At 45.4% G+C, this 12,092-nt stretch overlaps 5 protein-coding genes across 7 annotated transcripts in view; 2 read left to right on the plus strand and 3 right to left on the minus strand.

The window, feature by feature from the left end:
• Positions 1–12,092, minus strand: part of TRIAP1 (TP53 regulated inhibitor of apoptosis 1) — a 252,413-nt gene that overhangs the window by 121,129 nt on the left and 119,192 nt on the right. Inside the window, exon 1 of one of the 2 annotated variants that reach the window (XM_050748218.1) lies at positions 6,195–6,198. The exons of the other annotated variant lie outside the window; for it this stretch is intronic. The gene's annotated coding sequence lies outside the window, so the exon portion shown is untranslated. Of the gene's footprint in view, positions 1–6,194; positions 6,199–12,092 lie in introns of those variants that run through there. 2 annotated transcript variants of the gene reach the window in all.
• Positions 1–12,092, plus strand: part of CABP1 (calcium binding protein 1) — a 219,151-nt gene that overhangs the window by 107,349 nt on the left and 99,710 nt on the right. The gene's annotated exons all lie outside the window — the stretch shown is intronic.
• SRSF9 (serine and arginine rich splicing factor 9) overlaps positions 1–12,092 on the minus strand; it is a 298,394-nt gene that overhangs the window by 103,706 nt on the left and 182,596 nt on the right. The window lies entirely within an intron of this gene.
• Positions 1–12,092, minus strand: part of COQ5 (coenzyme Q5, methyltransferase) — a 158,687-nt gene that overhangs the window by 55,548 nt on the left and 91,047 nt on the right. The window lies entirely within an intron of this gene.
• RNF10 (ring finger protein 10) overlaps positions 1–12,092 on the plus strand; it is a 46,835-nt gene that overhangs the window by 25,358 nt on the left and 9,385 nt on the right. For both annotated transcript variants that reach the window (XM_050747909.1, XM_050747910.1), the window contains exons 6-13: positions 22–158; positions 4,217–4,377; positions 6,708–6,833; positions 7,110–7,386; positions 7,573–7,706; positions 9,124–9,241; positions 9,480–9,581; positions 10,871–11,026. In XM_050747909.1, coding sequence (XP_050603866.1) covers positions 22–158; positions 4,217–4,377; positions 6,708–6,833; positions 7,110–7,386; positions 7,573–7,706; positions 9,124–9,241; positions 9,480–9,581; positions 10,871–11,026 — 1,211 coding nt within the window. The remainder of the gene's footprint in view (positions 1–21; positions 159–4,216; positions 4,378–6,707; positions 6,834–7,109; positions 7,387–7,572; positions 7,707–9,123; positions 9,242–9,479; positions 9,582–10,870; positions 11,027–12,092) is intronic.

Below are 12,092 nucleotides of genomic sequence, written 5' to 3' on the forward strand. Positions count from 1 at the left end.
ATATAAGTGTCCATGTTTCAGTGTTGTTGCCACAGAGTCACGTCAGTATGTTGTTGGTGATACCATTACGATGCAGCTGATGAAGAGGGAGAAAGGGGTGTTGGTGGCTTTGCCCAAATCCAAATGGATGAATGTAGACCATCCCATTCGTCTAGGAGGTGAGTTCTTTAAATTTTGGGGACAAGTAATCCTATTTCATACCATTCATGAAATTAATTCCAGATAGATTGAAGAAGTAAATGTAAAAAATCCGAAAGTTTTAACCCTTTAAAAGAAAATATAATTTTTTTGTAAATCCTTAGATGTGCATCTGTCTGAAGGATTGTGTGTTCTCATTTGGGTGGTAAATATGTGTGTGTAGTATTTTTTTTCCTAGTGATTTTGACTGTTTAAATGCTTAACAACTTAAAACATTAAAAATGTGTATTGATGGCCGGGCGCGGTGGCTCAAGCCTGTAATCCCAGCACTTTGGGAGGCCGAGACGGGCGGATCACGAGGTCAGGAGATCGAGACCATCCTGGCGAACACCATGAAACCCCGTCTCTACTAAAAAATACAAAAAACTAGCCGGGCGTGGTGGCGGGCACCTGTAGTCCCAGCTACTCGGGAGGCTGAGGCAGGAGAATGGCGTAAACCCGGGAGGCGGAGCTTGCAGTGAGCTGAGATCCGGCCACTGCACTCCAGACCGGGCTACAGAGTGCAGTGGCCGGATCTCAGCTCACTGCAAGCTCCGCCTCCCGGGTTTACGCCATTCTCCTGCCTCAGACTCCCGAGTAGCTGGAACTACAGGCGCCCGCCACCTCGCCCGCCTAGTTTTTTGTATTTTTTAGTAGAGACGGGGTTTCACCGTTTTAGCCAGGATGGTCTCGATCTCCTGACCTCGTGATCCGCCCGTCTCGGCCTCCCAAAGTGCTGGGATTACAGGCTTGAGCCACCGCGCCCGGCCGATAAATTTTATTTTTATTTTTTATTTTTTTGAGACGGAGTCTGGCTCTGTCACCCAGGCTGGAGTGCAGTGGCACAATCTTGGCTTACTGCAACCTCCGCCTCCCGGGTTCAGGCGATTCTCATGCCTCAGCCTTCCGAGTAGCTGGGACTACAGGCACACACCACCACGCCTGGCTAAGTTTGTATTTTTAGTTGAGACGGGATTTCACCATGTTGGCAGGCTAGTTTCGAACTCCCGAGCTTAGGTGATCTGCCCACCTTGCCTCCCAAAGTGCTGGGATTACAAGCACTAGCCACCGTGCCCGGCCCATTTGATTTTACGAGAATGAAACTTGTATCTGAGATTTCTTTTTTTTTTTTTTTGAGACCAAAAAAAAAAAACATGAAATGAAAAATAAGCTGCAGAACAAGATGTTATTATTTGTCATTTATGATGAAACTTTTATTTCTTTTTCTTTTTTTTTTTTTTTTTTTTTTTTTTTGAGACGGAGTCTCGCTCTGCCGCCCAGGCTGGAGTGCAGTGGCCGGATCTCAGCTCACTGCAAGCTCCGCCTCCCGGGTTCACGCCATTCTCCTGCCTCAGCCTCCCGAGTAGTTGGGACTACAGGCGCCCGCTACCGCGCCCGGCTAGCTTTTTGTATTTTTTAGTAGAGACGGGGTTTCACCGTGTTAGCCAGGATGGTCTCCATCTCCTGACCTCGTGATCCGCCCGTCTCGGCCTCCCAAAGTGCTGGGATTACAGGCTTGAGCCACCGCGCCCGGCCCTTTTTTTTTTTTTTTTTTGAGACTGAGTCTCGTTCTGTCGCCCAGGCTGGAGTGCAGTGGCGCGATCTTGGCTTACTGCAAGGTCCGCCTCCTGGGTTCACGCCATTCTTCTGCCTCAGCCTCCCAAGTAGCTGGGACTACAGGTGCCCACCACCACACCCGGCTAATTTTTTGTATTTCTAGTAGAGACGGGGTTTTGCCGTGTTAGCCAGGATGGTCTCGATCTCCTGACCTCGTGATCTGCCCACCTTGGCCTCCTAAAGTGCTGCGATTATAGGCGTGAGCCACTGCACCCAGCCAAAACCTTTATTTCTTTATAAACGTGCGTATATAATTATATAGAAAAAGGTTTGAAGGATACATAATCAAATTTGCAAATGTTAACTCTGGGCAGATACTAGGATATTTGAGGGTAGGAAAACGGCATATCAGGGAGGTCTGAAGATAACATTGTTTTAAGCTACTTAGAAAGTACAGAAAATGTGGGCCGGGCACAGTGGCTCATGCCTGTAATCCTAGCACTTTGGGAGGCCAAAGCGGGTGGATTACCTGAGCTCAGGAGTTCCAGACCAGCCTGGGCAACACGGTGAAACCCGTCTCCACTAAAATACAAAAAATTAGCTGGGTGTGGCAGCGTGCGCCTGTAATTCCAGCTACTTGGCAGCTGAGGCAGGAGAATTGCTAGAACCAGCCTGGGCGACACAAGTGAGACTCTGTCTCTCAAAAAATAAATAAATAAATAAGTAAGTAAATAAATAAATAAAAGTACAGAAAATGTGGAGGAGGGAAGTAAAACAAGTAAGTCATCCATGATCCCTTTACTCATAGGCATCCCAGAACCTTATCTATATATATTTTTTCTATGCATGTATATTTTTGTGAGATTGGGATTTGATTTGCAAGTCAGCATCTGTATTTCTCCATGTCCCTAATTGACCACTTAGAAAAACACGTCTAGGCCGGGTATGGTGGCTCACGCCTGTAATCTCAGCACTTTGGGAGACCGACGCAGGTGGATCACTTGAGGTCAGGAGTTCGAGACCAGCCTGGCCAACATGGTGAAAATCCATCTCTACTTAAAAAAAAAAAAAATTTGTGTTGGCACATGCCTAAATCCCAGCTACTCAGGAGGCTAAGCAGCAGAACTGCATGAACACAGGATGGTAGAGGTTGTGATGAGCTGAGATTGCACCACTGCACTCCAGCCTGGGTGACAGAGGGAGACTCCATCTCAAAATAAATAAAAAAGAAAACCATTTTCAGTGTCCACAGAATTTTGGTTAATGAACATACTGTCATGTCATTAACTCTTTTTTTTTTTTTTTTTTGAGATGGAATCTCACTTTGTCGCCCAGGCTGGAGTGCAGTGGCATGGTCACGGTTCACTGCAGCCTCGACCTCCTAGGCTCAAGAAATTCTCCTGCCTCAGCCTGCCATTAATTAATTAATTTACAATTTAATTTAAATTTAATTTAAAAATTAAAATTTTAATTTAAAAATGTTAACTGGGCATGGTGGTATAGTTAATTTTTTATTTTTGGCAGAGATGAGGTCTTGCTGTGTTGCTAGGCTGGTCTTGAACTTCTTTTTTTTTGAGATGGAGTCTCGCTCTCTTGCCCATTCTGGAGTGCAGTGGTGTGATCTCGGCTCACTGCAACCTCCATGTCCCAGGTTCAAGAGATCTGCCTCAGCCTCCTGAGTAGCTGGGATTACAGGCTCCCGTCACCATACTCAGCTAATTTTTCGTATTTTTAGTAGAGATGGGGTTTCTCCATGTTGGCCAGGCTGGTCTCGAACTCCTAGCTTCAGGCAACCCACCTGCCTCAGCCTCCCAAAGTACTGGGATTACAGGTGTGAGCCACTGCGCTGGGCCACCATTTCTTTATTCTTTATTGTTGGTTTTACTGGTTGGTTTGAGCTTTTCTTTTCTTTTTCTTTTTTTTTTTTTTTTTGAGACAGAGTTTTGCTTTTGTTGCTCAAGCTGGAGTGCAGTGGCATGATCTTGGCTCACTGCAACCCCTGCCTCTCGGGTTCAAGCAGTTCTCCTGCCTCATCCTCCCGAGTAGCTGGGATTACAGGCATGCACCACCACGCCCAACTAATTTTTTGTATCTTTAGTAGAGACTGGGTTTCACCATGTTGGTCAGGCTAGTCTCGAACTCCTGACCTCAAGTGATCCACCCGCCTCGACCTCCCAAAGTGCTGGGATTACAGGTGTGAGCCACGGTGCCTGGCTGGTTTGAGTTTTTCTGATATTACATACAATGCTGTAATAATAAACGTTGTGTGACTAAAGTTTAGACTGCATCTCTGGGTTTCTTATATTTCTTGTATCAAGAACAGAGCTACAGACCTTATTTTAAGACTGTTGTTAAATTATTTTCTTAGGGAATTATCCCATTTTCACCCCAAAGAAAAGGCTGTATTTGAAAATTCCTATTTAGCTACACCGTCATGAACTTTGAGTGTTGCATTTCTTTGATCTTGCTGGCCTTCTTATAGATGAACAACACAGCCAGTACTCCAAGTTGCTGCTGGCCTCTAAGGAGCAGGTGCTGCACCGGGTAGTTCTGGAGGAGAAAGTAGCACTAGAGCAGCAGCTGGCAGAGGAGAAGCACACTCCCGAGTCCTGCTTTATTGAGGCAGCTATCCAGGAGCTCAAGGTGAGAGGATGCATTGAAGACGCTAAAACCTTTTCACTCTCTCGGCAGTCTCTGGTGAAAACCAGAAATGCTAAACCTTTTCACTGTGTTGGGGGTGAGTTGATGGACACTGGGGTTAAATTAGTTCCATTCCACATTTAAGACAATAAGCAGAAAATGTCTAAAAAAGCCAATTTGTTTTGCGCTTTGTTTGATGACAGCAGAGAAGGTTTAACCTAGGGCTTTTAAAGCTCTTTCTAGAGCTGAAAGGAGCAAGTCAAAATGATTTTATAACTAATTGTGACAGTGGAGTTTTTTAGATTAGCTATGTTCTTAAAGCAAGGAAGAGTTTTTTGTTTTCTGGGAAAATACTTAGGGTTCTATTCTAGAGGTGTTTTGAGAGACATTGTGGAGAAAGTATTACGGCCTGCCCAGTATGCCTTAGGAGTGCCTGAAATGGCAATAATTACACAAGGATAGAATTCCTTGGGTCTTGGATCTTCCACAACAGGAAATTTTGAAGCATCACAACCCCTGGTTGTTAGGCTCCACCTTGAGATACTGATTGCATAGGTTAAGCTCAGTAGGCTCAGTAATTTGCATTATAACAAGTTCTAGGGTGATTCTGATGGCTGCTCATCCCCAGACCACACTACTGGAACCACTGATCTAGCTTAGAGCAGTAGAAGCCCATATTTATTGAGTGATTAGCATTTGATAGGACCGGTGCTATGCACATTTATCTCACTTAAACTTCTAGTGTGGTAGATAGCACTATCCCCTTTCATGGATGAGGAAACAGAATCATGGGTTGGGTAATTTGCTAGTAAGGGATGCAGCTGGTATTTGAATTCCCTTCTCCCTGACTCCTAAGGGATCCTTGGGTAGAGTCCTGTATATTTAACTTTTGCTTTTTTTTTTTTTTTTTTTTTTTTTTTTTTTTTTGAGACGGAGTCTGGCTCTGTCGCCCAGGCTGGAGTGCAGTGGCGCGATCTCGGCTCACTGCAAGCTCCGCCTCCCGGGTTCACGCCATTCTCCTGCCTCAGCCTCCCGAGTAGCTGGGACTACAGGCGCCCACAACCGCGCCCGGCTAATTTTTTGTATTTTTAGTAGAGACGGGGTTTCACCGTGGTCTCGATCTCCTGACCTTGTGATCCGCCTGCCTCGGCCTCCCAAAGTGCTGGGATTACAGGCGTGAGCCACCGCGCCCGGCCTTAACTTTTGCTTTCTTACTATAATACATTGCAGCCATATTTGTTCAAATGCCATTACAGGCATAAGAAAGGCTACATAGAATTAGAACTGTCCAGGCTGAGGTGGGTGGGCCTACTACTCTGGGCCTCTGTCTGAGCATAGTTTGTAAAAACTAGGTTAGTTTCATATTCTTAGATTTCTGTTCTGGAAGTTTTTTGTAGTGTTGTCAGTGTCAGATTCTCTTTTTTTTGTTTGTTTTGTTTTAACTTTTAAGTTCAGGGGTACAAATGCAGGTTATGTCATGGGGGTTTGTTATACAGATTCTCACCCAGGTATTAAGCTTAGTGCCCATTAGTTATTTTTCCTGATCCTCTCCCTCCTCCCACTCTGCACCCTCTGATAGGTCTCAGTGTTTGTTCCCCTCTATGTGTCCGTGTTTTTCATCATTTAGCTCCCGCTTGGAAGTGAGAACATGCATGCGATATTTAGTTTTTTTTTTTTTTTTTTTTTTTTGGGACGGAGTTTCACTCTTGTTGCCTAGGCTGGAGTGCAGTGGTGTGATCTTGGCTCATCACAACCTCTGCCTCCCAGGTTCAAGTGATTCTCCTGCCTCAGCCTCCCGAGTAGCAGGAATTACAGGCATGCCCCACCATGCCTGGGTTATTTTGTATTTTTAGTAGAGATGGGGTTTCGCCATGTTGGTCAGGGTGGTCTTGAACTCCCAACCTCAGGTGATTCGCCCACCTCAGCCTCCCAAAGTGCTGGGATTATAGGCATGAGCTACCACACCTGGCCGTATGTGTCTTCATAGTAGAATGATTTATATTCCTTTGGCTATATACCCAGTAATGGGATTGCTGGGTGAAATGGTGTTTCTGTCTTTTTAGGTCTTTGAGGAATCACCACACTGGCTGAACTAATTTACATTCCCCAGTGTCAGATTCTAAGCAGATTCCAATTCTTAGTGGGTATTGCATGCTTTTTGCTTCCTGTTTCTCTCAAAGTTGAGATATTTAAGCACCTAACCTCCTTCCCATTGGGTCTCATTGCCTTTTAACTTTTGGTCCTGTTGAGAGGCCATTCTAAGCCCTTGCCCTTCAAGCTAAGTGTGTTTCTGGAAACTTAACCTTCTCTGGTGTTTTCTCTGGCCACGCTAGACTCGGGAAGAGGCTCTGTCGGGATTGGCTGGAAGCAAAGGGGAGGTCACTGGTGTTGTGGCTGCTTTGGAACAACTGGTGCTGATGGCTCCGTTGGCGAAGGAGTCTGTTTTTCAACCCAGGAAGGTTAGTGTGTTCCTGTTACTAAGTGGCTGCCATTCCTCAAATACTGTCATTGAGCTGGTAGGCATTACTGTGAGATCTAAACCTTCTCAAGAGAAGAGGGGACAATGAGTATTTTCTGTATGCTTGTTACTAGTTCTTTCCCCAGGGGTGTTAAATCAGTGAACACGACAGCTAAGATAAACATCTAGGGAGCTTGGTTCTTAGGTCTACATTTGCCACATTGCTTTCGGAAAGCAGGAGATATACTTTCTGTTGATCTAGAGTTTGCTGTAACAGGGTGTGCTGGAGTATCTGTCTGCCTTCGATGAAGAAACCACGGAAGTTTGTTCTCTGGACACTCCTTCTAGACCTCTTGCTCTCCCTCTGGTAGAGGAGGAGGAAGCAGTGTCTGAACCAGAGCCTGAGGGGTTGCCAGAGGCCTGTGATGACTTGGAGTTAGCAGATGACAATCTTAAAGAGGGAACCATTTGCACTGAGTCCAGCCAGCAGGAACCCATCACCAAGCCAGGCTTCACACACCTCAGCAGCTCTCCTTGTTACTACTTTTACCAAGGTGAGGGTGCCTGAGGAGAGGGCTGGGTTGCCACAGAGGTGTTTCAGATGCGACCCTGCGCTGTAAGCAGAGGAGCGCCACTAGGTCCAGGGGCTTGGGTGGCTTGAGCCCTTGGGCACGGGGAGGGGTGAGGGGCCTTCTGGGGACTGGCCGAGACTGGTGTGTGATAGAGCCTCTTGTCCTCAGCGGAAGATGGGCAGCACATGTTCCTGCACCCCGTGAATGTGCGCTGTCTCGTGCGGGAGTACGGCAGCCTGGAGAGGAGCCCCGAGAAGATCTCAGCAACTGTGGTGGAGATTGCTGGCTACTCCATGTCTGAGGTGAGGCCTTCCTCTAGAAATGGAGGGTCAGGCAGCAATATTAACCTAATCTCTTTGAGGTAGGCTTAGCCATCCTAAGTTCACAAACCTTCAAGGCCTTTAGTTTTTGTATTTTTAGTCTTCCTGTCAGTGATGGTGCTGTGAATTCTTTGTAAGTGAGGTGCCCCCTCAGCATGAGTGCTGCTCCCTGCTTCATTGATTGTAGTTTGGAGATGTAGATATTTCCTCCTTTTATTCAAGATGGAGTTTATTTTTGTTTGTTTTCCTCCTTATTGCTTGGGAGAAATGTCACAAATTTGTTGTAAGATTTAAAATTAGACTCTTTGAGTACTATAAATTTTTCATCAAACATGCAGGAGAAGAATAGAAACGAAAATAAATGGGCTGGGTGTGGTAGCTCACACCTGTAATCCCAGCACTTTTGGGAGGCTTAGGCAGGCAGATTGCTTGAGGCTAGGAGTTTCAGACCAGCCAGGGCATTTCTACAAAAGATACAAAAAAAATTATCTGGGTGTGATGATGTGCACCTGTAGTGCCAGCTACTCAGGAGGCTGAGGCAGAAGGATGACCTTAGCCCGGGAGATCAAGTCTGCAGTGAGCTGGCCTGGGTGACAGAGCAAGACCATGTCTCAGAAAAAAAAAGAAAAAAAGAAAATATTGGGCTTCATTTCTACTATTTCAGGCCAAGTGTCTTTTAGTAGGGAGATCTGCTTTATCTTCCTTCCCAGTTATTCTGTCAGTGGTTCCCACTTTTTTTTTTTTTTTTTTTTTTTTGAGACGGAGTCTCGCTCTGTCACCCAGGCTGGAATGCAGTGGCCGGATCTCAGCTCACTGCAAGCTCCGCCTCCCGGGTTCAGGCCATTGTCCTGTCTCAGCCTCCTGAGTAGCTGGGACTAAGGCGCCCGCCACCTTGCCCGGCTAGTTTTTTGTATTTTTTAGTAGAGACGGGGTTTCACCGTGTTAGCCACGATGGTCTCGATCTCCTGACCTAGTGATCCGCCCATCTCGGCCTCCCAAAGTGCTGGGATTACAGGCTTGAGCCACCGCGCCCAGCCCCCACTTTTTTTTTGTTCTGTTTTTCCGCCAACAAATAACTTTTTATCTTTGCTGTTCATCCCCCTCAGCTGTGGGCCCTTAAAAATCAGAAACAGCTGATTGGTTTTAGATTATTTGCTGCCGGACTCAATTCACTCCTTTGCAGCACAAACCAAAAATAACGGGATTTGGTTGCTTATTCCACCTTGCTGTAGGTTGACAGTTTCTCTTTGACTTTTCAAAATGAGGATAATTGAGCACTACTGTTTTCAGCCCCAGTGCTGGCTGTGTTATGTATATATTGTTGGATATCTGGGTTAGGACCCCCTGCTTTCAGAGTTAGGTTTGCTTTAGTTGAGTATTGGTCCTTTTTCCAATGTAGGATGTTCGACAGCGTCATAGATACCTCTCTCACTTGCCACTCACCTGTGAGTTCAGCATCTGTGAACTGGCTTTGCAACCTCCTGTGGTCTCTAAGGAAACCCTAGAGATGTTCTCAGGTGAGAATGCCCCTGCTCTGCTTCTCTTTATAGTAGGATTCAGGGATGCTTGTGGCTAGAAATCCAGTGTGGGAGGAAACTTACGGAACTGTATCATGAATCCTAGTGCCTCCTAAACACTTCATCTGTTCATCTAGTCCAGCTGGGCCTACTGGTGTGGGCTTAGCTGCTAATACTGGGAGGAGGTGATGGGTAGGTTGTCCTGGGTCTACCTCTTTACAACCTGACCAATCCGCAGATGACATTGAGAAGAGGAAACGTCAGCGCCAAAAGAAGGCTCGGGAGGAACGCCGCCGAGAGCGCAGGATTGAAATAGAGGAGAACAAGAAACAGGGCAAGTGTAAGTTCAGGAACTCTCATCTTTGACTAGTACTGCTGTACATCATTGTCTGGAACTCTGTCTGAGACCTGGGAGCCAGACCTTAGCGACTTGTTTTCTTCAGCTTTTAAATGTGAATCATGAGAGCACCTCCTTAATAGTCTTGCTTGCAAATGTAATGAGTTAATATGGGTCAAAGGGCCTAGCACATAGTAAAGATGAAGATGAAATTCAGCGTTGGTAATAGTGGGCGATATACACCTGTTCAAGAGATGGGAATTGGGGCTTTGCTAAGAATGCTGGGGGCCATTGTTCCCCATGCTTTCCGGATCACTGACTCTGTATTAAAGGTGATAGCTGTACACAGCAGGTCTGCCAGGAGGGTCTGATAAGATGGAAACTTTGATAGACTAGGAAGTGCAGGAAGTTGGATTTAAGAGATCTTTCATAGCAGTAAGCACAGCCTTTTGATCTGGTTCTTCAAAATAAGCTTTATTGAATCCAGGAGATTAGTGTGATATGAGGTCCCGTTATCCACCAGAAAACAAGGAATTGAGTCCTTGGCCAAGAAAAGCACTGTGGTATTTTGACTCCATATGGCATGGAAACATACATTCTATATCTCAAGTGGGGTAAGTGTGTACTTGGGGTCCCAACACTGTGTAGGTGTTTGGCACATGTCCTGAACTTTGAGAAAACTGATATTTCAGGAATAGGATTTTTTGTTTTAACCTTTTTATTATGGAAATATCAAGACAAGTAGAACAGTGTAATTAACCCCCATATTTGTCACCCAGCCTCAATTACTAATCGTTAGAACAAAGTTAACTATATTAAAGACATTATAGAAGGACAGTATTGTAAATTTGGGTTTTAGCTTGTCTGCATCCTCTAGATCTTTTGGGGATATGCATGTATGGTGTCTTCAACTGTTGGAAACTATTTGAAAAATTTAGGCCAGGCGTGGTGGTTCACATCTGTAATCCCAACACTTTGGGAGGCCAGGATGGGCAGATCATTTGAGCTCAGGAGTTCAAGACCAGGCTGGGCAACATGGTGAAACCTCGTCTCTTTAAAAATTCAAAAAATTAGCTGGGCATGGTGGCACGTGCCTGTGGTCCCAGCTACTCAGGAGGCTGAGGTAGGAGGATCGCTTGAGCCTGGGAGGCAGAGGACGCAGTGAGCAGAGATCGTAGCACTACACTCCAGCTTGGGTGACAGAGTGAGACCCTGTCTCAAAAAAAAAAAAAAAAAAAAAAAAATTGAAGAATTCTATGAATGGGTTTACAAGGGTTATCTTTCTTTTGCAGACCCAGAAGTCCACATTCCCCTCGAGAATCTACAGCAGTTTCCTGCCTTCAATTCCTATACCTGCTCCTCCGATTCTGCTTTGGGTCCCACCAGCACCGAGGGCCACGGGGCCCTCTCCCTTTCTCCTCTCAGCAGAAGTCCAGGTTCCCATGCAGGTAAACAGGTGAAATTTAATAAATTCACCCATCCAGTAGACCTTATGCAAAGCTTTGGTGTCTGAATTTACAATCCCGGCCCACCCAGCATGGTGTGGACTTCAGGAGCATAACCTTACTTTGGTAGTCCTGAGGTACATCAAATTCTTAATGTTTATTCATCCTTCCCACTTGCTATGCTGACTGCTTTACCCTGCCCGCTTCTAAGCACCTCAAGGAGCTCTTTAGGCAGGATAGTTGAACCTGGATTCTTCCCTTTGACCCAGCTGTTTTTGTTTCTAGTTTTTATGTTTGAGATACTCCCCTGTATGCCTAAACCTCTTTGTACATGTCTTTTTATTGAAGCATTGTTTATAATAGCTCCAAAAAAAGAAAAAGGTTGGAAAGCCTACCAATAAGAAAATGACTAAATTATAGTATTTATATTATAAAATATTCCACACCAAAAGGCCGGACGTGGTGACTCATGCCTGTAATCCTGAGCACTTTGGGAGGCCGAGGTGGGTGGATCATGAGGTCAGGAGTTCAAGACCAGCCTGACCAACACCGTGAAACCCTGTCTCTACTGAAAATACAAAACTTAGCTGGGCATGGTGGCAGGTGCCTGTAGTCCCAGCTATTCAGGAGGCTGAGGCAACAGAATTGCTTGAACCTGGGAGGCAGAGGTCACAGTAGACAAGGTTATACCACTGCACTCCAGCCTGGGCAACAGAGAGACTTTGTCTCAAACAAAAAAAACATTCACACCTGTCGAAGAAGGGAATAGTTCTATTCATGTACTAATGGGAAGGTAATTTGTAGAACAAGAATAAATATTTGTAGGTTTTTAAAAAAAACACCACCACCACAAAACTAAAGCATTTCATTATGGGTTTATATTTATATATATATGTAAATGCATAGAAAAACTTCTGCTAGAAGGCAGGGGAGGAAATAAAAAAATATGAAATGTATAGAGGAGAATTGAAGGCCAGGCACGGTGGCTCACACCTGTAATCTCAGCAGTTTGGGAGGCCGAGGTGGGCAGATCCCCTTGAGCTCAGGCGTTCAAGACCAACAAAATTTT

Source organism: Macaca thibetana, chromosome 11 (assembly GCF_024542745.1).
Source record: "Macaca thibetana thibetana isolate TM-01 chromosome 11, ASM2454274v1, whole genome shotgun sequence".
NCBI classification, from domain to species: Eukaryota; Metazoa; Chordata; class Mammalia; order Primates; family Cercopithecidae; genus Macaca; species Macaca thibetana.